This window comes from Pseudonaja textilis, chromosome 15 (genome assembly GCF_049901715.1).
Source record: "Pseudonaja textilis isolate UNSWEBS1 chromosome 15, rPseTex1.2, whole genome shotgun sequence".
NCBI lineage: Eukaryota > Metazoa > Chordata > Lepidosauria > Squamata > Elapidae > Pseudonaja > Pseudonaja textilis.
In genome coordinates, this window is record NC_142004.1 from 3365330 (window position 1) to 3393194 (window position 27865).

At 46.6% G+C, this 27865-nt stretch overlaps 1 protein-coding gene across 1 annotated transcript; it reads left to right on the plus strand.

Moving 5' to 3' along the window:
- The first annotated feature begins 4645 nt into the window (after positions 1-4645).
- TMEM233 (transmembrane protein 233) lies at positions 4646-23918 on the plus strand. Its single transcript, XM_026718665.2, has 3 exons — positions 4646-5195; positions 13555-13689; positions 22481-23918. Exons 1-3 carry the CDS (start codon positions 4971-4973, stop codon positions 22490-22492), a joined length of 372 nt encoding a protein of 123 aa, XP_026574450.1. The 5' UTR covers positions 4646-4970; the 3' UTR covers positions 22493-23918.
- The last annotated feature ends 3947 nt before the right edge of the window (positions 23919-27865 follow it).

Below are 27865 nucleotides of genomic sequence, written 5' to 3' on the forward strand. Positions count from 1 at the left end.
TTGGGACGCCGCGCCTGGGACGCCGCCGCCGCGCCTTAGGTCGCCCGCGCTGCCAATCCGGCCCTTCGTCCCGCCCTCTCGCTGAATGGCGGGGGCCGCCGGCCAATGGCGCCTTCTCCCCTCTGCCCCTCCCCCTCTGGAACTTCTGGACTGCGCAAAAGTTGGCAGAAAGAGTCCAGATTTCCAGGGGGCGCTAAACTAGCCTCACCTTAACCCTGGCTTATTGAATAAACCATGAACAAGCTATGATTCGTGGTTGGCAAGCCGTATTGTCCGGGTTCGCCCAATATGCCGAGCCAAAGCAAGCCAGCCAAACTGCAGATTGGATGAGAGGCTTGTTTCCTGCTAGACTTGATGCAACTTGTTGACTTAATCATGATTTGTCAGAAAAAGGCCCTAGTGGCAGAGTGTGCACTCGACTACTTGGTAGTTGGTGAGCTTGCAACCCTTTATGTCATCGATTTCATTAGCCATGTTCTTACAAACCAAGATTAAAGCAGGTTTTCATAATTAACCTTGCATTATGTACTCTGGTGTAACACACATTTCTGAAAAAAGTGCAGGAATTTCTGTAATATTTTAATTTCTTTAGTTTAATAATTACTGTACTGAGTGAGGCAAAAAATAGGCATGTTTGCACAACACATTAAACCACAAACAAGTCAGGATTGAAACCCGTTACCTACAATTTATTATACAATATCAATTTATATTAATTATAACTGAAACCAGTTATTAGTTATGTTAATATTAATCTACTTTCCAAATGAGACTCCAGGCAGTGCAACTAGCCAAATCAGTAGACACACACACACACACACACACACACACACACACACACACAAATAAGAATTAATGATGGCTAAACCACACCCAACTTCAATCATTAAAACAAGAAACTCATACTGATGATCTCACTAACTTCCAGACCTCAGGACTGATGGCCAGATTACACTTTACTCTGCGAATCTACAAAGTGTGGTTCTGTAAATCATAGATTAAGCCAGAATAGGTTTAATAATATCATTCTTTCTATCACAAATAGCTTTTAGCTGATCTCGACTGAAAAGTTTGCCTTGTTTTGTCTAAGCTTGATGGCACAAATCCGTATTTTTCAAATCTGGCAACTTTTAAGATGTGTGGATGTTGTTAACTCCTAGAACACATGCTGGCTGGGGAAATTCTAGGAATTGAAATCCACACAAATCTTAAATTTGACAAGTTAAAAAAAATAGCGACGTAGAACCACTTCGATTGTGCTGGCTGTGGATGATTGAAGATTTCTGGAGGGAGTGTGTTGAATTTATAATGGCAATTTACAATCTACCCCGATACACTGCAGCCCCACCCAAAGCAGATGATGGCAAAATGCATAAATCAGTTAAAATCCCATTTTAAAACATGGGAAAAACACTAAGAATTGCACTCAAAAAAAGGCTTAATTGAACAGAAAAGGCTTAGCTCTTAATAAACACAGAATCGGAACAATGGGCAAGAGAAATCATTGCATCGCTTTGCTTTTGGGGTTCCCTTTTATGGGGCAGGTGAAAAATTTTGGGGGTGCTTTTCATTTCAAGCCAGGCTCTATTCTTTTAAATGCAATTTTTTGCTTTGCAATTTTAACAAAAGAAAAGCTTGCAGATGCTGCCACCTGCTAACCAATGCAGTCCTTCAAACTGGCAAAAGTTACAATAAGCTAGCTCGATACCGGTGCTTCTCTACAGAACTATGTGATAGGGCTTAGTTTTGGGGGAGGAAAATAAGGAGGAGGAAATGGTGCCTCTGCCCACCAGCATCCATCATTATCGTCCTGTCAGTATGTGAGAGAGTTGAGGGCTGTTTGGAAACTGAAACATGGAAACTGAAGCAGCATTTGCTGCGTGAGCAAGAAGGAGACAGCGAGGAGCCTGGGCGTGCTTAGCTCAACTGTCCTGTACTAAAGCTGCTTGGTGCTGTGAAATGAAACTGAAACTCCTCTCCTCTGCTTGTGTTTTGCCTTTGGAAGAGATTTCTTTCCAGGTGGGGAGGGGGAGTAGAACTCCTTAGCATCAGAGCGTGTTAATAATAATAATATAGGAAATACTAAATGCTCTGATGGTCATTTCGAAAAATCCTTTCTTAGTGAGCCCCTAGAAGCCAAGAGGAACATAGGTGCCAGATTTCAAGTTTGTAGGCTTGACGGTTCTGGAGACTTTGTGATGATGCATGAGTGGTATTTCGCAGATAGATAGATAAGATGGATGGATGGATGGATGGATGGATGGATGGATAGGTAGGTAGGTAGATAGATAGATAGATAGATAGATAGATAGATAGATAGATAGATAGATAGATAGATAGATAGATAGATACCATGGATGGATGGGTGGATCCTAGTGAGAGAGAGAAGATAGATAGATAGATAGATAGATAGATAGATAGATAGATAGATAGATAGATAGATAGATAGATAGATAGATAGGGTTGGGGGCCATTTCCCTAAACTGTAGTTTATTTAGGGTATCCTCCTTCTCCTTCTCTTCTTCTTCTTTGCAAACCCCATTCCCTTCTAGCACTGATGTTGTTATCTAGTTTGGTAATGAAACGTCTGCAAGAAAACAACCAAGTTCAGAACATCAACAACCCCATATTCTCCTCCTCCTCCTCTTTCTCCTTCTTCTCCTCCTTTTCCTCCTCCTCCTCCTCCTTTTTCCCTTTCCTTTTCCCTTCTGCAACCCCCATTCCCTTCTAGCACTGATGTTGTTATCTAGTTTGGTAATGAAACGTCTGCAAGAAAACAATCAAGCTCAGAGAGCACCAAGGGCCCCACAGTCCTCTTTCTTCGTCTCCTTCTTTCTCCTCCTCTCTTCCTCCTCCTCTTTCCCTTTCCTTCTCCTCCTCTCCACAATCCCCATTCTCTTGTAACACTGATGTTGTTACCTAGTTTGGATGATGAAACGTCTGCAAGAAAACCACCAAGCTCAGAGAGCACCAAGGACCGCTCCTTTCGATATTCTCCTTCTGAGTCAGTAAGTGCTCGAAAAAGGCATTCAAACATCCCGAAGGCCCTTCCAGCTTGCATTCTTCGCTTGGCCACGGAGGGTTATATAAACCTTTTGGAAAGGCACGCATCTAACAGCAAAATGGAGATGACTCGGCAGAGTGGGACCCAGTGAGAATCCAGCCAAGGGTTTCTACCGTGGGAGAAAGCACATTAATGGAATTTTCTCTGCAGATTGATTTATGAGTCTGTCTTTGGGGGGGATTCTAAAAAGCCTCCATTGCTGAATCGGAATATTTACAGCCCGGGATGAGATTCTGAGATTCTTTGCAAGGGAAGGGCTCCATCTAACTCAGCTTCAACTTTTTATTTTTACTCATTTTCTATTTTATTATGAAATTTATACGCCCACCCATCTCACTAAGAGGCATCGTCCGGACCTGGAGAGCTACCATTTACATGATTTCCTGGCATTTCCTTAATGGAGTTGCCTTGCCAATCCTTAGGTATAAAGATTAAATCCAAGAAATAATTAAAGGTATAATTCACAAGTATTGTTGACCAGGAATTGAAGCTTGACCCTTGGATGTTATTCTCCTTCTCTTCTTCCTCCCCCCCCCCACCTCCATTATTGTGGAATTAATATTCTAATTTCCTGTTTATGCAAACAAAGCCCTTATCAATAATAAAGGACTGCAACCATCATTATTAATACCAGCCGGTTGCCAAGCCTCTGAATTTGGATTGTGTGACCAGAGAGATGCTGCAACCTCGTAAGTGGGAGAAATGGTCATATAAGTCACTTTTTGCAGAACTGTTGTGACTTGGAAGACTGCATCTAGGTCTCCCCTGGTCCTTCTTTTCATTAAACTAGACACCCCCAGTTCTTGCCACCGTTCTTTAGCCTCTGGTCTCCTCATTCTCTTTCTTGCTCTTTCTAGAGTCTCAGTATCTTTTTCTTGTCATTCCCAGCCTCCCCAAGCCAAAAACAAGCCAAAAGAAAAAGGCTTGCCTAAAAGTTACACATCACTTGGAGGGTGGCCCCTAGTCTAGAGGACCTCTGAGGTGCCCTCCTCTAAGTGGTGTAGGGTTTCCTGCCTAAGCAAGGGGTTGGACTAGAAGACCTCCAAGGCCCCTTCCAACTCTGCTATTCTATTCTGTTCTATGCCATTCCATTCTACTGTTATTCTATTCTATTCTATTCTATTCTATTCTATTCTATTCTATTCTATTCTATTCTATTCTATTCTATTCTATTCCATTCTACTGTTATTCTATTCTATTCTATTCTATTCTATTCTATCCCATTCCATTCCATTCCATTCTACTGTTATTCTATTCTATTCTATTCTATTCTATTCTATTCTATTCTATTTTTCCTTCCTTCCTTCCTTCCTTCCTTCCTTCCTTCCTTCCTTCCTTCCTTCCTTCCTTCCTTCCTTCCTTCCTCTCCTCTCCTCTCCTCTCCTCTCCTCTCCTCCATTCCATTCCATTCCATTCAAGTTTTCCATTCGGGGTCGTCCCCGTCCCCCCCCAGCCTCCCCGGGTGGTCTCCCCGCCTTTCCCCAACGTTGATTGGGTCGAAGAGGGCTTTCTTCGGCCAATCAGGTCTGTCTCTCTCTACAACCCCCACCCCCCCAAAGCCTCTGCTGGTGCGGGGTGGGGTCGGGTGGGGGCTCCAGGCAGCGCGGAGCTCCAGGCGCGCCTTGGCACAGACCGGCGGGCGCGTCTTCTCTTCGCTCCGGGTTAGAAACCTGAGCGGTTGTCCGGAGCGAGCTGGTCTCCGCTGGGGTTTACGGTTTTTTTTTGACCAGCAGCAACGCCGTCGTTCCCGAGGCGAAGGCAGAGGAAGGAGCCCGGACCGAACCAGTTCCCTCGCTTCTTCTCCTTCTCCTCCTCCTCCTCCTCCCGCCTGCCTTGCGCGCTCTCTCCGCCGTCCAACTTTCGCCTCCTCGCCCGTCTTCTCCGGCTTCCCCACGACCCCCACCCCATGGCGGGCTCGTCGCCTCCCCCGGCTTACTCGGACCTCAAGCGGGGCTTGGAGAAGAGCGGCAGCGGCGCCGAGCTCCAGCTGAACGGCGCCGAGGAGATCCCGGGCCCCGAGGAGGAAGAGGAGCAGCGCCCCCCGCCCAAAAACTATTTGTGGCTGAGCATTCTGTCCTGCTTCTGCCCCGCGTACCCCGTCAACATCGCCGCCTTCGTTTTTTCGGTCATGGTGAGCCGGGGGAGCGGGCGGGGAAGCCAGGGACCCCTCCCCACCTCCCGACACCCCGCGCCCTGCCCAACGTTGCCAGGACCCATCCTGGCTGTCGGGGAGACACCCCATGCGCCTGGGCACCCCTGCAAACCGAGGCCGGGGGTGGAGACCCCACCGGAGTCCCCCCCACCCGTGTTCCCTTGGTCCCTTTCTCAAACGCCCCCCTGCCTCGCCTCGCCTCCTTGGTCACCCTCTCTCTCTTCTTCCCTTTGGGTCAAAGGCGCTTGTGCGCTTTTACGCACGAATCGCTCCATCTGCGTCTTGGGGGCCTAAAGCCGAGGGGCAAACGGCAGGGAAAAGGGGTTTGGGGGCGCGGGGTCTGGGGAGGGGGCTCGGCCTCTCGGGGATCAAGGAGACGGGCTCTCCAGGTGCTTTGGCGTCGGGATAGTAAGGGGGCAACCAAAAGGCGCGACGGAAGGGACCTGTTTCAGGCTCAGGCGGCTGCGTCTTCCCGTTTGGGAGGCGACGGACGCCGGTAGCCGCTGCGCGGATTCTGCCGGGCGTTGCTTAGGAATTGGTGGAGGTGCGGATCCCGCGAGCGGCAGCTCGGTCCGGGCTCTAGTTGTCGCAAACGTGCAACGGTTAACCCGGATCGCGTCTCTAAAGACTTCCTTCCAAGTCTCCTTTCCAAAATATGCCAGCTTGGTTTGCTTGGTGGCACTTTAACAGCGGGGGTGGGGTGGGGTGGAGTTGGGCGGTGGGGGGCTTTTACCCTAAATGGCCTCCCAGCTCAAGTCTGGAAGTGGAGTAGGAGTATTAAACACTGCAAAGGTGGGGAATTTAAAGAAGAGATCCTGAGGAATTCCAGGGGACAGGAATTCTCAAATCCCCTGGTTGCCACCAACAGTTGAAATACTTCCCATAAGCCAGTTGTGTACCTGAAAGCCCCACCCACCCCCAATCTATGTCCATTTGGCCTAAACTCCTGGCAAGGGATGACTATTATATTCATATTTTTAAAAATGCAAAGCATGGAAAAATGTAACGGGCCTCTCCATTCGCCCTCCAAAATATAACTTTTGAGATAAGCAGAACTGGATAGTCCCTACAGATGTTGCTGCAGTCCAGCCTCTGCTATCAACGAAGGATAATATGTGTAGCAAGGGGTGGGGTGACATGAGGGGTCCTTGGTGCTCTCTGAGCTGGGTGGTTTTCTTGCAGACGTTTCATGACCCAACTAGGGAACATCATCAGTGCTAGAAGGGAATGGGGTTTGCAGGGAGGAGGAGGAGGAGAAGAGAAGAATTATTGGGTCCTTGGTGCTCTCTGAGCTTGGTGGTTTTCTTGCAGATGTTTATCAGTGTTAGCACTGATAAAGTTACTTACTTTGGATGATGAAACGTTACACTAAGGGTCCCTAACTCCCCTTATCCCAGCCAATAGTGGGGCAAGGCAGGATGGAGGATGAAAAATCCCATGGCTGTTATCACCGCAGCCGAGAAATCTGGACCTCCAATTTCCACTTGCTAATGGATGCTCTTCAGTGTTCACAAACCCCGGCAAGCGGGCATATCCTGTTATGCAATTACTGCGTTTATTATTTATTAGACAATCCCCGCGGCCTGTTGGGTCACCGTTTTCAGAAATATTTCCTGATCAGATTCCTCAGCGCCTTCGACCACGGCAGAGCTAAGAGCATCCCAGAACAATTCTTGAAAATTCATGGCTCCTCTTTGGAAAGGGAGAGGCGGTTTCTCCACTGGGTAAATAAATAAATACACCCAGGGATGGGCCTGCTTTGAAAAATAGTCCGCCTTTTTTAGCCCGGTTTCAGGAAGCGTCCTACGGCATCTTATATTATGTCCTAAAATGTTTTGTAAAAATTTTTTTTGCCAAACTTCAACATCCTGGGAGGAGTCATGGACCGCAGATTTTGGATGCTTTCTGTCAGTCAGCCCGTTTAAGGAATCTGGGTTCAAAAGTTGTGGTTGGATGATGGGCTGTTTTGTCCAGTTAAAGGTTATAAAAATAACCACCATTTTATGGTATAGGTAGTCTTGGAGTTACAATGGTTCATTTAGTGACCGTTCCAAGCTGCAACGGCGTGGAAAAAAGTGACATGACCATTTTTAATAGTTACCATCTTGGTAGCATCTCCATCCGAGGTGGGTATTCAGCTGGTTTGGACCAGTAGCGGGCATTTTGAGTAGTTCAGAGAAGCGACAAATCCCGCCTCTGACTGGCCCCGCCAACCCCATCTATTCTCCGCCTCCTGAGTCCCAGCTGATCAGCTGGGTCTTCATTTGTTGCCCACCACAGGAGAACGGAGCTGGAAAGCAGGTTAGTGGGGTAGTGGGGAGGGAATGGAGATTTTGCAGTATCCTTCCCCTGCCCCGCTCACCAAGCCATGCCCACCAAGCCACACCACGCCCACCAAGTCAATACCACGCCCATCAAGCCACGCCCACAGAACCAGTAGTAATTTTTGCCCAATTTTTTTTTATTTTTAAAACAAACACAAAACATAAAAAAACATAAAACCATCTTCCAGTTATATACATACAGTGTGTCAGTTGGTTACAAATCTTTTGTGCTATCCTCTCATAGTCCTTACAATTTTTATAGATTCTCACATTATCAATCCAACATATGTTATTTATACACTGTCAGTTATTAATCGTTCATTTGACTAAACTATTATTCCATCATTTTATACAGAATATTCTAAATTTTATATGAATGTATATTATGCATTCATCCAATGGTTATATATTTTTATATTATATTCTATATCATTCTACTAGTCTTATGTTATGAAATTTCCTAATATATTTCATTACCGTGTCTTTTTGTCTAACCATTGATAAAATAGAACCGGTAGGAAAACATTTTTTGAATCCCACCACTGATCCATGTGATCAACATTCAACTGCTTGCAAACCTGTGATTCCCCTTTCGAGACCTTCTGACAAAGCAAAATCCACGAGATAGCCATAATTTCACTTAACAACCAGGTTACTAACTTATCCAATGCAGTGATTCACAAAAAACGGTGGCCAGGAAGATAGTAAAATGGGGCAAAATGTCACTTAACAAATGTCTCATTGAACCACAGAAGCGTTGGGCTCAATTGTAACTCACAAGTTGAGAACTACCTGTATATAGATCTATTTTTTTTCTTTCTTTCCTCTTACGTTACTTTTTCCTGGATTCACCGCGAGGTGGACCTTCTGTCTGTCTGACGGTCCTCTTGAGGTCTAACTTGAATCTGAATAATTAGAATTAAGCTATAAAGGTGTATATGGGAACTGGAGATGGCTTGAAGCTCACTTTTAATGGCTATTATCTGTCTCTCTTAGCCCTTCTTTTGCTATTTACACTGGAAGATTCAGAAATGTCAGTCTCTGTTCCACGCAAGCACATTTGAACTGTTTGCAAATTTAAAGGATGTCACCCCCACGGATCTTAAAAGTTTGCTCTTCCACCCTAGAGGTCTAGAAATAGCCGATGAGTACGATTATTTTTAAAACTGAAAAATAAAAGAAATAATTTCAGATCACCTAGAAGCCATTTAATGTTCTTCATTCTCTCAAGTAACGTCACTTGGAAGCCAAAAAACCAGGCTTTGCAATTTCTTGCAAAAAAAAAAAACATTAAGTAGTTTAAATTGTCTGCTTCTCTTTTGCTGGGGTTTAGTTCTCAGTCTATCACTCTGGTTTGAATATATTCCAGTTCTAAAGACAGATCGTTGAATCTCCTTTTGAGTGTATATTTTTGTTGTTGTGCAGTTTGGTGGAAAGGAAGAAAGATTGGTTCATTGACGTGGCTATTTTGGGAGATGCGGGGATTAAAGAGAAAGATTCGGGGATAAAAAAAATGTTTGAAGATCAAAGTCGTACTTAGGGAAAAGGTGATCTTTGATGTGCCAATCGTGATTGAAGCCCTCAGAGAGATACCTCAACGTTTTCCTCCATATCTAGAAATATTGAATTTAAGAAATATTGAATTTATCAGGCCTGTACCCCCTAAGTTTATCCCCTTTTCGAACTGCCTAGATTCTTAGATGCTACCTCGATAATTTTCTGGTCTTTACTTGAGGGTTTAGTTTAGTTTAGCTTGAGAAGGGGGTTGGACTATATGACCCCCCCAAATCCCTTCCAACTGTGTTATTCTGTTATTCTTGCAAGGAGTTGAATTGATAAGTTTCCACCCCTCTCAGACTGTGAATCCAGCTGTTGTTTCCCTTCTCCTACAAAAAATAATCCAAGATTCTTGGAAGGAAGATCTTGATATATGTAAAGGCCAATGCCAGCTAAAGAACGAACAGCGGTGACATCACACTGTGGTGAATAGATAATAATGAGGTTGCAAATACAAACGGGGAAATTCGGAACAGACAGATGTCGGGTAACCACCTGCCTTTTCCAGTATCCAACACAACGCTCCTGAGCTGGAAAATGTTTGAGCCACATTACACCTTTCTATTTTCCCACCTCCACTTTGGCATTCTCCAAATAGTCAACTGCGGTTCCCAGAATTCGCAACCAGTTGGCCTACATGCCACCTCTGGCATCCCCACCTCTGTCATTCCTGAGGCTGCCCTTCGCCAAAAGGAACGGGTTCGAAATGCTGGGGATCTGGGGGAGGTTGGGAACAGAATGCCTTCAGTGCTTAAAGGATGTATTTGATCCTTGAACACCAGGCGCCAGGTGAGGACTACTTCTAATGACAGCAGTCTTTCAAGGAATTGAGGGGCTGCCACAGAGAAGAGGGGATTCGCTGACTTGTTTTCCAAAACACCAGAGGACGGGAAAAGAAGTAATGGAAGTTTGTTAAAGAGAGGTCCAAGCTAGAAGGAGAAATTTCCTGACAGTCAGAACAATTAATCACTGGAATAGCCTGCTTCCTGGAGTTTTAGACTGATAGATTAACAGAGTTGGAAGGGACCTTGTAGGTCATCTAGTCCAACCCCCCACCCCACCCAAGCAGGAGACCCTACACCATTTCTGACAGATGGCAGTCCAGTCTCTTCTTGAAAGCTTCCAGGGATGAAGATCCCACCACTTCCAAAGGCAACTTCTGTTCCATGGGTTAATTGTTCTCCCTGTCAGAAAATTCCCCCTTATTTCCAGGCTGAATCTCTCCTTGGTCAGTTTCCATCCATTATTCCTTGTCTGACCTTCAGGTGCCTTGGAAAATAGCTTGACCCCCTCCTCCTCTCTGGGGCAGCCCCTCAACTATTGGAAGGCTGCTCTCCCGTCTCCCCTGGTCCTTCTCTCCACTAGACTAGCCAGGCCCAGTTCTTGCAACCGTTCTTTGTATGTTTTAGCCTCCAGTCCTCTCATCCTCCTGGTTGCTCTTCTCTGGCAGACTGACTCGTATTTATGACGGTGGCTCAATGAGGAAATCATATACCATTTCAGACAAATGACTGTCCAGTCTCTTCTTAAAGCCTTCAATGATGGAGCATCCACAAGTTCTAGAGGCAAGCCGTTCCACCGGTTAATTGTTCTCACTGTTAGGAAATTCCTCCTTAGTTCTAGGTGGCTTCTCTCTTTGATTACTTTCCATCCGTTGCCACTTGTCCTGTCTTCAGGTGCTTTGGAGAATAGCAGAGCTGGAAGGGACCTTGGAGGTCTTCTAGTCCAGCCCCCTGCTTAGGCAGGAGACCCTACACCCCTTCAGACAAATGGCTGTCCAGTCTCTTCTTTAAAAACCTCCAGCGTGGGAGAATCCACAACTTCTGGAGGCCAGTTGTTCCACTGGTTAATTGTTCTGACTTTCAGGAAATTTCCTCCTTAGTTCCAGGTTGCTTCTCTCCTTGGTCAGTCTCCACCCACTACTTCTTGTCGTGCCTGCTGGTGCTTTGGAGAAGAGATGGACCCCGTCTTCTCTGTAGAGCTGGAGGGTCTTCAAACTTGACAGCTTTAAGACTTGTGGACTTCAACTCCCAGAATTCCACCTCCGGTCATGTCAGCTCAGGAATTCTGGGAGTTGAAGTCCACAAGTCTTGAACTTCGCCAAGTTTGAAGACCCTTGATCTATTCTATCTATCTGTCTGTCTGTCTGCCCGTCTATCTATCTATCCTCTCTCTTTATCCCTTTTATCTATTCTATCTCTTTCTATCTATTCTACCTCTTTATTCTATTCTATTCTATTCTATTCTATTCTATTCTATTCTATTCTATCTTTCTCTCTCCCTCTATCTATCTATTCTATCTCTATTCTACCTCTCTTAGTCTATTCTATCTATTCTCTCTTTCTTTCTATCTATTCTACCTCTCTTTATCTATTCCATCCATCCACCTATCTCTTTCTATTCCATCCATCCATCCATCCATCCATCTTTCTATCCTATCCTATTCTCTCTCTCTCTCTCCCCCCCTCCCTCTATATCTATCTATCTTTCTCTCTATCTATTCTACCTCTCTTTCTCCATCTATCTATTCCAGGGGTCTTCAAACTTGACCGCTTTAAGATTTGTGGACTTCCAACTCCCAGAATCCCTCCTCCTCCAGCCATGTTAGCTCAGGAATTCTGGGAGTTGAAGTCCACAAGTCTTGAACTTGTCACGTTTGAGGACCCTTTGCTGTAGAGGCAGAAGCTGCTTGGGGGGTGGGGGGGGGACCAGCAGAAGTTCAGGCTGTGCTCTCCTGCCCTCTGCAGCAGAAGTCACACCCTTTTTCTATCGATCCCAGACAGGGAGGAGGATTCTGGGCCAAGACCCAGACTAAGGCATTTAGCAGCCTTAATGGACTGCAGTGCATTACTTAGGGAAAAAAAAAAAAGGCCAACCGTCTCTTCTTGAAGCTCCAGGAGATACAGGGAGCCTGGCCAAATCCGCTGAGATATGAGGAAGGCTCCTTCAGCCAACAGGATGTGGAAGGAGGGAGGCAAGATTGGGGAGACCGGGGTGGGGAGGAACTCTTGCACCGCCACCCCCCTCACTCGCTTTCTGACTGCAACAGCTCCAAAGATTTGGGAAACCCTCCCGGGTGGATAGACAATACCCATCGTGCTTTTCCCAGGATGGGGTTTAAAAGTGAGTGGTGCAAGTGGTTCCTGTAGGACAGAGACAAACCTCTCCAAGTGGCCTCAACCACCCTCTCAAAGGATGCAAATGACCAGCTGTCTGCAAGGAGTATCAATTCTTTCCTTCCCCACCATCCGGTCAGAAGGCTCCACACGCATTTGCACCACGCAGGTGACCCTGAGGACACAGAGAAACCTCCAAGTGGCCTCAACCACCCTCTCAAAGGATGCAAATGACCAGCTGTCTACAAGGAGTATCAATCCTTCGCTTCCCCACCATCCGGTCGGATCTGAAGAAGCTTCTCGGAGGAGAAGCGAAACGTCTTCAAAACAAAATGGCCTCCTGAAAAAAACAACAAACCCACATCCCACCTTTGGGACAGCCGTGACCTGGAGGACTGAGAACCTCCACAGACTTTTAGCTCCCTCACGGCTATTTCTCCTCAGGCTCATCTTACCCGTGACATCAGAGAGGTCCAAGATTTCAGGCCTGGCCCCTGAGACTCGAGTTGTTGCCTGCGTCGGCTTCGGTGTCTCCTTGCTGTAACGGGATCTGTTTGTGTCGTGGGACACCTTCACGTTTGAGAGAGAGAGCGAGGAAAGGTCGCCCTCAAAGGCCTGGATTTAACTGGCGGCCTTTGTGCCTTTTTAACTGGGGCGTTAATTGTCTCTCGTACACGGCTGGTTACGTGCCATTTTATTTCCCCCTTCCCCCCTCCCGAATCGACCTCAACGGAGCCCCAAAAGTTCCGTTGCTAAGCGAGGCAATGGCGAAGTACGTTTTACCCTGGTTTGGTTTGGTTTGGTTTGGTTTGGACAAACTTTCCTTGCCACCGTTTTTCAAGTGAAACCCCTGCATTTGTTAAACGAGTCACGCTGTCGTTGAGTGAATCGACGCCATTTTGAAAGTTAGTCACGCCGCCGTTGAGTGAATCTGGTGTCTCCCCGTCGACTCTGCTGGTCAGAAGATGGCATGATTTCCCCACCCCCCGCGACGCCGCCACCGAGTCATAAATATGAGTCAAGCGTCCAAATTATTATTTTTTTAAAATACGTTTTATGAATTTGCTGTGAATTACATTCCTGGGTGCTTAATAAACATCGTGTTGTCAGGGTATTTCATTCACTTAACAATACAAATGCCCTTCGTACTCTCTCCCCCCTGACCCAAAAGGGAGGCCGATTCCAAAGAAGACCGACGGCCTCCCCAGCCAAGCCTTTTCAGGAAAAAGCTCTCCCAGGCAGGAGTGCCTTATGGGTCTTGACGCCCTCGGGAACAAAATGGGAGCAGAGTTCACGTCGGGATTTTTAACTGGGGCTGCCTCCTCCTCTTTCTTCCCGCAGGCGCTAAATAGCTACAATCAAGGAGACATCGAAGGGTCGAGGCGGCTGGGCCACACGGCTTTGCTGGTTGCCATCGCGTCCATCCTCATTGGCCTCCTGATGATTGCAATCCTCTGTATTGTCCACTATACTACGGTGAGCCCACCTGGGGTTGCGACGTGGCTTGTATTTAATTGTAGAGGGACTACAATGCCCATCCCCTACATCCAGCCCAGAGGAGGGATGGGCCGTGGAGTCCCAGGGCAGATGACAAGTCCTAGATCCACAAAGAACCGTCTCGGGTTTTCCAGAGGTAGAGAATTTAAACGTTGACGCTCTTTCGTGAGGCCTCCTGGGTTTTGCCAACAAGCCTGCCCACCCCCCCCAGAGTGGGGTGGAGCCCATCGAGTGGCTTATTTGATTAATTGATTGTGGTCCCCAGAGTAGGGTGGGGTGTTATTGGTTTTTATTGGTTGTTTATGTGGGGTTTTTATTTTGGTAAGCCATATAAATTTTGATGGATGGATGGATGGATGGATGGGAAGTGTGTGAAGGGTAAAAGGAAAGATTATTTGTAAGGAGGAAGGGAGGGAGGGAGAGGGAGAGAGAGAGAGAAAGAGGGAGAGAGAGAGAAAGAGAGAGGGGGAGGGAAGGGGAGAGAAGGGGGAGAGAGAGAGAGGAAGGAAGAGAGAGGGGGAGAGAGAGAGGGAACTATACTGAAAGATGAATGTTGAATGAATGGACTGCCTTTAGAGGACTATCTTGCTGATCCCACTCTATGGTTAGGTAGATGCTGCCTTCACTAAAGCTTCTTCTGCCAAATGGACTGGAGACAGCGTAGGCCAGTGCTCCTCAACCTTCAACATGTTGGCTATGGAATTCTGGGAGTTGAAGTCCACACATCTGAAAGTTGTCAAGATGGGAGAAACACCATCCAGGCCAAAGGAAGCAGTTCAGATTGTAGGCCACCCAAAGTCACTTGTTTATGTGATGGGCAGCTATGTAAATTGAATGAAGGGATGGAACGATAGAACGATGGAGTAGTCAATAGATGGATGGATGGATGGATAGCTAGAGAGAGAGAGGATGGATGGAATGATGAAAGAAGCAATGGATGGATGGATGGGTGGGTGGATAGATAGATGTAGATATAGATGACATAGTTATAGATGATACAGTTATAGATAGACGGATGAACAAAGCAGGATTTAGGAAGGATGTTCAGTACCCTGGATAGCGATAACAAATAGACCAGAGTAGTAGAAAGTTTATGGGCTGGACAAGTGCTGAGAAGAACCAAATCAGGCGCTCAAGGGTGCAACCTTTGAGCCCATCTCCTCCAACTGAGAGAAGGAGTAACTCCCATATAACTACCTCAATCTCTCCAGAGGAAAAGCAAAATACAGCGCAATTAATGGGTCGTCTCCCAACCTGATGTCCTTCAGAGGGGTTGGATTCCCCCTATCATAAAGGACAACCCCGGCCTTCCCAAACTGGTCCACCCCGCCCCATGGAGACGGGGACAATATAAGATTTGCCCACCTCAAATAGTATGGATTATTTCTCTGTCTGTCTCCCTTTCCCTCTCTTAAGACTGTGCTCTAGAGATGGGTATCTTTTGTGATGGCTTTAATCTTTTGTGCGTTTCCCCAAGTCACTGCTAGGAGATAGAACAGAATAACAGAGTTGGAAGGGACCTTGGAGGTCTTCTAGTCCAACCCCCTGCCTAGGCAGGAAACCCTACGCCACTTCAGACAAATGGATATCCAACATCTTTTTAAAAACTCCCAGTGTTGGAACATCACAATTTCTGGAGGCAAGTTGTTCCACAGATTAATTGTTCAGGAAATTTCTCCTTAGTTCTAGGTTGTTTCTCTCCTTGATTAGTTTCCACCCGTTGCTTCTTGTCCTGCCTTCTCTGGTGCTTTGGAGTATAGCTTGACTGCCTCTTCTTTGGGGCAGCCCCTGAGATATCGAAACACTGTTATCCTGTCTCCCCTAGTCCTTCTTTTCATTAAACCAGACATATCCAGTGGACCACTATATACAGGGCACTGAATCCATCAATCAGGCCATCAGTAATGGGACTAGAACTCACAATCTCCTGGTAATTGGCCCGGGAAATTGCCAGTTTTCACCCAGGCGGTTTTCATGGCTAATGCAGAATACAGAATAACAAAGTTGAAAGGGGCTGTGGAGGTCTTCCATTCCAACCCCTTGCTTAGCCAGGACACCCTATTGCCATTCTGGACAAATGGCTAATGCAGGATTAGAAGTCACTGTCTCCTGGTTTCTAAGCTAGCACCTTAGTCCACTAGACCAAACTGGCTCTCCTATGGTTAGAGATCAGGGATGGTGGAAGTTGTAATTCAACAGCCATAGAGAAGCTTTTAAGATTTCCCTCTTATTTTCTCTTCTTTCGTTCCCGTTATCTCTTCTTTCAAAAAAGGACGGGAGGCAATTATTGTCTGTGGAAAGCTAACACCTCTGGCAAAGACGGCATGGTTTAGGATCAGGGGAGAAATGAAATTAACATTATTTTTCCATTAAGCTGGACTGGGCCTGATGATTAATGCAAAATTTCAACAGCCAAGGGAATTGAAAGAACAGCTAAAAACCTTACAGCTTGAGCCAGAGAGTTTTTTTGAGTGCCCTTCTATCAAATTATCGCTGTCTTAAAGCAAAAAGCCTTCGTTCACCTATAAACATCACAACAGAAAGAATGGAAGAGGAATGCAATATTTTAGGAAGTTAAAAAAAAAAACAGAAACAAGGCTATCGGGGGATGGACAATTCCTTTGCCATAACCGTCCACAATTCTTCCACCTGATCTTGATTCTATCCTTCTTTTGCATTGGCAGAGGTATAAAATCAATACCACGTGAAGTATTAGTACCACTTTATAAAGCCTTAGTATGATCACCCTTGGTGTCAGCACTCCAGCAAACCTCCATTCCAAGCAGTAACTCTGAGACAGTCATTATCTATCAGTCATTAGAATAGCACCTGGCACATCTGTGGAATCCCAAATCTAAAAGCTTTCGGGCTTCCCACAATTTCCCAAACTACAAATCCACCCTTATTTCCTCCAGCGCCATACTCAACGACCTTGAATTAACAAAAGCATTTTATTTTGTCTACTGAGAGCTACTCCATAGAAATCCACCCCCTCTCGCTTTCTCAGGCGATGTGGCAGCGTGGAATATAGCTTCCAAAGCTGGCACTTGGGATACGGGATCCAGTTTTGGTCGCCGTATTATCAAAAAGATGTTGAGACTTTGGAAAAAGTGCCAGAGAAGAGAAATAAAGAGGATTAGGGGACTGGAGGCTAAAGAAGATGAAGAACGGTGGCAGGGACTGGGTATGTCTAGTTTGATGAAAAGAAGGACTAAGGGGTGACAGGATAGCAGTCTTCCAGCATCTCAGGGGCTGCCCCAAAGAAGAGGGAGTCAAGCTATTCTCCAAAGCACCTGAAGGCAGGACAAGAAGCAATGGGTGGAAACTAACCAAGGAGAGAAGCAACCTAGAACTAAGATGAAATTTCCTGACAGTGAGAGCAATTAACCAGTGGAACAATTTGCCTCCAGAACTTGTGAATGCTCCAACACTGGAAGTTTTTAAAAAGATGTTGGATTCCATTTGTCTGAAGTGGTGCGTAGGGTTTCCTAACTAAGCAGGGGGTTGGACTAGAAGACCTCCAAGGTCCCTTCCAACTCCTATTCCTATTCCTATTCCTATTCCTAATCCTATCCTATCCTATCCTATCCTATCCTATCCTATCCTATCCTATCCTATCCTATCCTATCCTATCCTATCCTATCCTATCCTTCTTTCTTTCTTTCTTTCTTTCTTTCTTTCTTTCTTTCTTTCTTTCTTTCTTTCTTTCTTTCTTTCTTTCTTTTCTTTCTTTCATCCAGAGTTCGTTGCACATCTTGTGTTTTGCACTTTTAAGGGTTTTGCTAGCTTTGCAATCCACCTGGTGAATTTCTGAGGCAAATTAGAAGAGCGGAAATGAATAATAAATGAGAACGTTAGAGGGATGTGATTACATTTCTTGGCTGGCTTGTGCTGTTGTATTTTTATTTGGGACTTTTTACTGCTTATGGCATTTTATTCAATATTCCCCTTACTCTGGCTTTAAGTCTACTCTTCTAAGTTTTGTATAACTGTTATCCTTCCTTCCTTCCCTTCCTTCCCTTCCTCCCTTCTTCCTTCCTTCCTTCCTTCCTTCCTTCCTTCCTTCCTTCCCCATCTTCTTCCTTCCTTCCTTTTTCACTTTCCTTTTTCCTTTCCCATCTTCCTTCCTTCCTTCCTTCTTTCCTTCCATCCATCCATCCATCCTTCCATCAAAATTTAGCCCAACATTTCTGTTGCCACGTGAGACAACCGTTAAGTGACTTTTCTCTCATTTTACCACCTTTCTTGCCAGAGCTCTTAAGTTGAATCACTGCACCTATTAAATTAGCCCCACTGTTGCTCAGGGAATCTGGCTTCCCCACTGACTTGGCTCATCCAGAAGGGGATCATGTGACCCCGGGACGCTGCCACCATCATCAATACGAGCCAGTTGCCAAGTGTCTGAATTGTCATCGCCCGATCATGGAGATGCTGCAACGGTCGTAAGGGCGAAACATGCCCGTACGTCGCTTTTTACAGTGCCATTTCAACTTCGAACGGTCCCTAAACTGGACTGTTTTAAGTCAGGGATTGCCTGTACCTGCTTCGCATCACTTAATAGCAGCGGTAGGGTTCAAATATCCCAGCAACCGGTTCTCTGCTCGGTTGCTGAGTGGGCGTGGCCATGGTGGGCGTGGCCGACCAGAACTTCCGGGAGGGCCATTTTTTTGCCTTCCCCAGTGTCTGAAGGCTTCTCTTGGGCCTCTGGGAGGGCGAAAATGGCCTTCCCTGGGCTCCGGAGGTCCTCCAGAAGCCAGAAACAGGCCCATTTCCAGACTTCCAGGAGGGCCATTTTTCGCCTTCCCAGAGTCCGGAGGCTTCCCTCAGATCTCTGGGAGGGTGAAAACGGCCTTCCCCGGGCTCCGGAGGTCCTCCGGAAGCCGGAAACAGGCCTATTTCTGGACTTCTGGAACTTCCAGGAGGGCCATTTTTCACTCTCCCAGAGCCTTCGCACAGACCCTGCACTTTCCTGCATCCAAAATGGGCTGCGTGGAGACTTCTGGGAGGGGAGGGGAGGGGAGGGGAGGGGAGGGGTGTCAGCTTCGGAAGCCATATTGAGACCAGATGCTCCCACGCTGCCACATTTTGAGCCTGGGAAAGAGGGAGGGGGGAATTTCTTGGGAGTGTATGTAGTTAAGACATAACAACATTCTTTTTCTCATTCAAGGTCAGGTTGCGTTGCGCATAAGTGAGAGGAAGTCTTAAGTTGGGATGGATGTTGATTGGGCCAAGGGATGCGATGATGGATTTGTCATTTCACTTTATTTATTTATTTATTTATATTTGTCAATTGCTTACAAGATAATAGGTAGAAGTAAAAACATAGTTATGAATACAGGGATGCATATAAGAAAAATATAAAAGAAACAACAGGACAGGGACGGTAGGCACGTTGGTGTGCTTATGCACGCCCCCTACAGACCTCTTAGGAAAGGGGTGAGGTCAATAGTAGACAGTCTAAGGGGAAAGTTTTGGGGAATTTGGAGGGAAACCCGGAACTTTCAGATTCGGGATTCCCCAGTTGTGCCAGTTTACTATCCGAATAAAAAGGAACCTTTGAGAAGATGCCTGTCTCGGAGTTACTGGGTGGAGTGGAGGATTATCCTGAACCTGACATCTTCTCAAAAGGTTCCTTTTTATTCGGATAGTAAACTGGCACAACTAGGGCCGGCCAGTTGGTTCAACTACTGGTTAGGCCAAACGGATGTTAAATTTAACATCCGGTTTGCTTGAACCGGCCCAAACCGGCTGAATCCCAGCCCTGCTTAATAGCAGATGGAGAATTCGGTTCAGCTCTGGGGGAATGAATTAGCAGCCAATTCTGGTTGCTTTTCCCTCTCAGGCCCGGGGAGAGGCAGGTCCATCTGGCCGTCGTCTGCAGCTTTCGCCCACAGGCAACAGCTGTCCCCGCCAAAGGATTGGGTTACCGGATGCCCCCGGCAGGTTGAAAAAGCCACCCGGGCATGTGGGGGCAGAGGGACCTGTCCTAAGATGTCTCCAAACACATGGAGAGGAGCACAAACTGGCAGAAGTTCCCCCCAAAAAATCCCCCCCAAACCCCCCACAATGGGAGCCTTGATTTTTCGATTCCTATAAAAATTGAGGTCCCTTCCGACTCTTGTTATTCTCTGCGCCAAAAGATTCAACTGCTTGGCCCACGACTCCCAACTGGCCCCGATAGGCATTTTCTCTTAGCTGTTCTGTCATGTGAGCGCTTCCCCTGTTCCTTCGGGTTCTTCACCTTGGCAGGTTTTAAGAAGAAGGTGAAGCTCTTCTCTCCGAAGGACAATTAAATTGATTTTCCTGCACATTCCAGAAGGTTAAAATAGATTGGCGTTTTTCAAACTTGGAGACTTTAAGATGTGTGGGTTTCAACTTGCAGGATTCTGGGAGCTGGAGTCCATCCATGCTGGTTAGGGAATTCTGGGAGCTGGAGTCCAGCCATGCTGGCTAGGGAATTCTGGGAGCTGGAGTCCAGCCATGCTGGCTAGGGAATTCTGGGAGCTGGAGTCCAGCCATGCTGACTAGGGAATTCTGGGAGTTGAAATCTACCTATGCTACCTAGGGGATTCTGGGAGCTGGAGTCCAGCCATGCTGACTAGGGAATTCTGGGAGCTGGAGTCCAGCCATGCTGGCTAGGGAATTCTGGGAGATGAAGTCAACCCGTAACTTGGCTAGGAAATTCTGCAAGTTGAAGTCTACACATATTACCAAGTGGCCACGCTTGCAAACGACTAGACTGGATGACCCCTTAGGGTCCCCTCCAGCTCTTCAGAGCTACGTTTTTTGCTTTGTTTTTTTAATGTTCCAAACGGGAACCGTGGCGTTTCCCATTGGCAGCGGTTGGATTAATTGCTTCCATTAACTCAAAGAGCGCCTTTAATTAAGGGAGCAGGAGATTGCACGTGTCTGAAGGATTATAGCTAAACACGGGGGCCAACACAGAGGCAGGAGGCAAACCCAAAGCATTTCACCAGGGAGTGAGATTCTTGCAAACAAAAACCCGTGTTTTTTTTTTCTTCTGTGTCTGAAGTTCCTTAGCTTAGACAACGGGCAAAGGAATTGCATGGGGGGGGCGCGCAGGGAGGTGTAGAGCCATGAGACCAGCGTACAAAACGATGCGTGCAATTTCCCATCAAGCCGGCATCGAGTTACCAAGAAAGCTGACAGTTGGGAGATGACAGACAAGACTCCAAAGCGATAATTCAGCCTTGCTTGGAAGAATCCCGGCTCGAAGCCGATCGTGATTTACCAGAATAGCTTGTAAATGAAAATGGGCAGCTGTGAGGCAAAAACTATCTTTTGCGGGCGGGGCGAAAGCCCATTTGCAAAGAGAGAAAAAAAATATGAAAGCTAGAAGTAGCTAATAGACCAGGGGTGGGCAAACTACGGCCCGCGGGCCACAACCGGCCCATTGGTCATTTTAATACGGCCCGCCTCTGAAAAAAAAATTCCCCTCTGAAAAAAAATTGGGGGCCGGCCAAAAGAGACCCCACGTCGCGCGCCATAAAATCGCACACACAACACGGAGCTGGGCAGCCGCTTCCCTGGTGGCGGGGCCGAGGTCGCCGCCCAGGGAACGCCCACTGCTTTCCCTCCGCCCGGGCTCCGCTCAGGTATCCGGCTGGGGCTGTCAGGAGTTGCTACCGTGGGCGCAGCTCCGCGCGGCTCCAGTCCCGCGTTGCCTTGGGAAGGGAAAGGCCGAACCAGGAGCCGCTGAACCTGAGCCTCCGGTGCCGCTGCTGCCGTTGCAAAGCACCAACGCGGCTCTTCCTTTTTTGCCTTTCCCTTCCTGAGGCAACGCCCCGCGGAGCTGCGCCGGCGATAGCAACTCCTGACTCAGGGGGCCTCAAAGGGGAGGGGAAGGAGGAGAAGAAGGGTGGGGAGGGTGGGGGGGCAATTCCCCAAAAAACTTGTGCTGACCCGGCCTGTCTGTCAAATTTTAAAAGTCAATGTGGCCCCCGAGCCAAAAAGTTTTTTAAAAAGATGTTGCATAACTATTTGTCTGAAGGGGTGTTAGGGTTTCCTGCCTAGGCAGAGGGTTGGACTAGAAGACCTCCAAAGTCCCTTCCAACTCTGTTATTCTATTCTACTAGTGAAATATAGAAAAGACGTTAATAGAATTCAATATGTCTAGAAGAGGAGTGTTATAGTAATAGAGATATTATGTATATTAACAAGATAAAAATGAGATAAGAATAGAGAATGAATACTAAAGTAAGGAACATGGATGTAAACTTTGTTTGAACCCAGGCGACACAGCGATAAACGGAAGATGAATTGCATGTGCTCTAAGTGAAAATTTTAAAAAAATATATTTTAAAAAAACGGCCTAAGGAGAGCTTGGTGGCACATTCCCATGTTCAGGGCTCCAAGCTTCGAGTCATTTCCTGACAAGTGGGCTGGCTATTGATTCTTTTAGATTGCCCTGATGCATAATTCAGCGTTGAGTGTTGCGGAGGTGACATCTGTCGATGGCAACTTAAATGCTTTTGAATTCAAAAGGGCACCGAGCTGCTAATGCAACGGATTGTTTGTTTAATGGGAACACGGACCATTAAATAATGTGTCCATTAGGCCCGGTGGATGAATAATTTACTATGTCAAACTTTCTCAATTTCTCTGCCTCTCTCTCTCTCTCTCTCTCTCTCTCTCTCTCTCTCTCTCTCTCTCTCTCTCTTTTTCTCCCCTCCCTTCCTTTTCCTTCTTCTGGATTTTCCCCACCTTAATTCGTTTTCTTTTTTCTTTCCCTCCTTCCCCTGCAACGCAGCACACCATCTGAATTCAGAGACGCGGGATGTGAACGCTTCCCATTCTTCAAACCCGTGACACGGGGGTTCTGTCCCACGGAGAAATGAAAACCCACGGATGCTCAACAAACCAGATCCGGCTTGTTCGTTATTTTTTTAATCCTACAAAACCTGGATCGAGGCGTCCGGTTGAAAATCTCCATGGGATGTTTGCTGGTTGTGGTGGGGCTGTGCGTCCAGATTTTCACATCCCTCCCCCTCAAGAACCGAAAACAGGAAAAATAATAATAATAATAATAATAATTACCAGTCTTTCTTAAAGAATGCGTTTAGGGAGCTCTCTTTTTGCAACCCGCGACTCCTTTTTCACGCACCGCCAGAAGTGTAACGTGTAGCTTGCCTGCCTTGCTTTCGTGCCCAACTCATCCGTTGGCTGTCTTCCAAGCTGGAGATCGTTGCTGGCTTCTGAACTCTCCCAACCGGGGAGAGATCACGTAAGGCCTGATTCACAAAGGAGGTTGAGAGGAAATGGGAGTTTCCTTGGACTTCTGACTTCCGTCCGTGGACCTGACGTAGCACCTCAGGGCACCAGGGATGAAGGCGCACAGGAGGCACATCCTCACTGAGTCCTCAAACTCCAGATCGACTTCTCTGCTGGTCGCCCCCGGAGAAGTTTTCACCCCGGGGAGGAAAAACAACCACAGCCTGACAATGTTGTACTTTGCAGGTCTGGTGGGTTGCCGAGAGTCCGTCCTAGAATGAAGCTTTTTCTCCTTGCATTATACCTTCTCCCTCCTCCTCCGACAAGAAGGATGTCCTGTTTTCTCCTCTTCAAAACTTTTTCCACGATATTCCCTTTTTTTCTCCTCTCTCCGGGAAGGAATGACTCCGACCTTCCTTGCAATGTCTTGTAATGCATCTGTTTTGACCGTGCCTCTTTCCGCTGGCTGTTACCCCTCTGTCTGCGAGTTGCATAAAGCATGCATTATCCAGAGAAACCACGACTCTTGAAGGAACGAGGGTGGGAAATGGGGATAAACCCACCGCTTTCTGTGTATTTGGGGAGGACTTGCTCCTCAGAAAGAAGAAAACGCTGGGAAATCAAAAGTTACTGCCTGCTCCTTGGGCTTCTGAGAAAGACCGAGTTGTGGGAGGAAGTGGAGAAATCCAAATAACAAAAAGCTGAAATTGAGCATGTTGTTACCATGATAAGAAATATTAAATCTTTGCTATGCCGGATCCAGAAATCCTCGTGCGTGGTGGCAGCCAGGAATGTAATTTTAGTCTCTTCGTTGTGGAGCAGGGGTATGATAGGAAAAGATTCAGCTACTCCACCTAATTATTTTTTTTTTAAAGGGGGGGTCTGGTGGAATTCAAGGCCCCTGGTCAGGTTGCAGAATTCAAAGGAAAGCCCTGCTTGTTAAGGAAAATCAAAGAATAAACTCACATTGGTTTGTACGTGCTTTTCCTTCCGTCATTTCGGCACAGATGTGGACATCAGCTAGGAAGAGAGCAAAAGGGGGGGGGTTCTTATAGGAGAGATTCCCCCCCAAAAAAGCTGCAGGAATCAGGGAAACAATTAGGGGGGAAGCAGTAAAAGCAATGCCAGGTCTCTGGGTTTGCTTTCTGTTGTTAAGCGAGAAATTCATTAGGGGAAGTTTCCTCCATCGTACGACGTTTCTCGCACTCATGTGTTAAGCGAGTCACTGCAGTTCTATTACTTGGTCGCCCAGTGAACTTGCCATGAGCTTGGCCTGTGTCAGAAGGTCACAAAATCAGACCACGTGATTCTGGAGACCCCACAACGGTCATAAGTGCGAGTCAGTGGCCTCTGAAGGTAAGCCCCGCAGTGACGGGGATGCGGCAAAGGTGAAGACGGGCCCCCGCGCAGCGAATGGGATTCTACCGGTTTGCAACGGTTCAAGCGAACCGGTAGTTCCGCTGATGGTTTGGCTCTGCCCATTCGCCCCCGCTCTTTTCCCATGCTTTATGTCCTTGTTTTGAAGCACAGCTGATGCACGTGCTGTTTTACTCACTGGGGGTGCAATAGAAGGTAAGTATTATAGCTGAAAATGGGCTTTTTAAAATGGTGTACATATACACCAGTGGTGGGATTCAAATTTTTTTACTACTGGTTCTACTGGCTTGGTGGGCATGGCAGGGGAAGGATACTGCAAAATCTCCGTTCCCTCCCCACCCCACCAACCTGCTTTCCAGCTCCGTTCTCCTGTGCAGGGCAACCAAAGAAGACCCAGCCAATCAGCTGGGGCTCGGGAGGCAGAGAATAGATGGGGTTGGTGGGGCCAGTCAGAGGTGGTATTTGCCAGTTCTCTAAACTACTCAAAATTTCCACTTCCGGTTCTCCAAAACTGGTCAGAACCACTGACGTACGCGAAGTGTACGTGCTCACACGAAGTGCGTGATCACCAAACTGGTTGTTACACCAGTTGAATCGCACGTACCACTGGCCCCGCCACTCTTTTTTTCCAGTGCCGTTGAACGGCCTCGTTGTAGGTGGAATAGGTGTTCACCAAACTACGCTGGTAGTCCTGTGGCGCTCACGGAAAACTAAGTTTGAAACCTTTTTTCGCTTAACGGGGTAGCCTGGTTCCTGCTGCACACAAACACAACCGCCTTCTCCAGATGGTATTTCGGAGGTCAACCTCTTTTGAGCTGTAATTAGCAATTTTGACGCTATTTCTCTGGGCCTAAGAATGGCCTCAGACTTCAGCGGTCAAATTCTCCCTTCCCAGCCCGAGCAGATCTGGCATGGCTCAAGTCCCAAGTCCCTGCCCTCCTCCTCTCTCCTTCCCCCACTTCTGTGCAGAGTTTACAGGCAGAGACAGATGTGGGGGCTCTCCGTGTGCCTGGATCAGGTTAGCCTCCTTCGGGGTCTTAAGGACAGCTGAGCTGCAAAATAGCAGAGACTTCATATCCTGGTCTGTAATCCTAGAGAGGACCTGCTAAATATACCCAGGTATCTACAGTAGACGAGGTGAGAAAACCCGGCAGATTATTTAGACCAGAGAGATTTTTGTTCTAACGCATTGCAAAGCCCAAGTTGGACCAAGATTTCCTGGAAGGTTGAAATCTGTCCATGCTCAGAGGTGAGTGGTTGAGCCCTCCCTGTTGGCGGGGGAAGCTGGACGGATGGATGCTCAGTTAAATATGAGGTAGCTGTGTGTGGCAGCAGCCAACAAAGCCAATGCCATCCATAGAATAGAATAGAATAGAATAGAATAGAATAGAATAGAATAGAATAGAATAGAATAGAATAGAATAGAATAGAACAGAACAAGGAATAGAATAGAATAAAATAGGAATAGGATAGAATAGAATAGAATAGGAATAGGAATAGAATAGAACAGAAATAGAATAGGATAGGAATAGGAATAGGAATAGGAATAGGAATAAGAATAGAATAGAATAGAATAGAATTAGACATAGAATAGAATAGAATAGAATTGTAATAGGAGTAAGAATGGAATTCTTTATTGGCCAAGTGTGATTGGACACACAAGGAATTTGTCTGGTGCAAATGCTCAGTGTGCATAAAAGAAAAGATACATTCATCAAGAATCATCAGGTACAACACTTAATGACAGTCATAGGGTACAATAAGCAATCAAATCATATTAGGAAACAGTTATATCGTAAGAATGAACGTTATACAGTCATAAGTGGGAGGAAATGGGTGAATGGAAGGATTAACAGTAATAGTAATGCAGACTTTGTAAATAGTTGGACAGTGTTGAGGGAATTATTTAGCAGAGTGATGGCATTCGGGGAAAAAACTGTCCTTGTGTCTAGTTGTTCTGGTGTGCGGTGCTCTATAGCATCGTTTTGAGAGTAGGGGAGGAAACAGTTTAAGCGGCCTTAACAGAGGGATACAATCTGACTGTACTACCAACCGTAAAAATAATTTTGACTTAAAACAAAACAAAAAAAACCCTCTGGGGTACTAGCCTATGTTTGAATGAGACTGAAATTGGGTTTACTTGACCTAGATTTGGGGTTTCCCACAATACACCAAACCAACACGAAACAAATCACATCATTTTTGTTTATAGGTTTATAGTTTAATACTCCTGTATTAATTTAATTTAATCAATTCATTTAATTACTGTACTTTACTTCCCTTTAACACTATTGGCCTCTCTCATGCTTTTGGGAAGGGTATAAACGCCCAATCCAGTTTAAGCTTCTGACGGACCATGCAACCATCCATACCTGGAGACAGCGGAACAGAACGGAGGGTTGGACTAGATGACCTACAAGGTCCCTCCCAACTCTGTTAATCTAATCTAATCTAAAATATCACAAAATACAAAGCAGAACGACAGCAACGAAAGAAAGCAGTACCAATAACCATAGGCAACCTGGATGCCATCCCAAAACATCCGAAGCACCGCTTAAAATACCATGGGCATTGACAAAATCCCCACCAGTCAATTGCAAAAGGCAGGTTTTACTCAGAAAAGCTTTTAACACCATCAAATATCAACATGTCCGGAACGATGTAGCGTTTCCTACCTGAGCAAAGGAGGTGGGGGTTCGACTAGAAGACCTCCAAGGTTCCTTCCAACGCCGTTATTCTGTTAAAAAAAACGTTGCTTCCAAACCTCTGCTGGCTAGGTCTTGTTTCTTGATACTTGTTTTCTCATACATGCTTGACAAACAAACGAACAGGTCCTTGAGAAAGGACTTGATAGGGCTCGATTGACAAAGAAATAAAATAAATAAAATAAAATAAAAATAAGGGGACAAAATTGCCCAATTCAGTCAACATCTGGATGGATAACTGGAGGGAAATCAAGTGTTCATAAACTCTCTTCCTTATTTGAGCCTGTATTCTGGGTTCAAGCTTCGGGACAAATTGCTGCTTTCCCCCAGTCTGGACAGTCACATTGTCTGAAATGTCCTGTTTGAGCGGGGGGGCTGGACTAGAAGACCTCCGAGGCCCCTTCCAGCTCTATTCTGATTGGGAGGCAAAATTAGGAAGCTGGTTTCTGGGTGGGTTTTTTTTTTTTTTTTGAAAATGCTGGTCAATATAATGATGGCTGCAAGCTTGAACGGGAGAAGGAAGCCCTCCTTCCCCCCGCCCCCCACCTTCTGATCCTGGCTGCACCCCAATTCTGGGGCACGTGGGAAACGCCCAACCCAGGCTTTTCAAGTTTGGCCCTATTAAGAAGAGGCGAGGTGGACTTCAACTCCCAGCATTCCCCGGGGCGGGCGGTGAAACTCTCTTCCCCCACCACCCACCCTCTCATTCTTTGCTTGCCCCCTCCTGGCCGCTTGGTGTCATTGCAAGCCCAGGGAGCTCGGCCGAGCGCGAAGCGGAAGAAAAGAGCCAGCAAAGCTCTTTTTAAACTCCGGGGCTCTGAACGCGCACGCGCAGTGTGAGA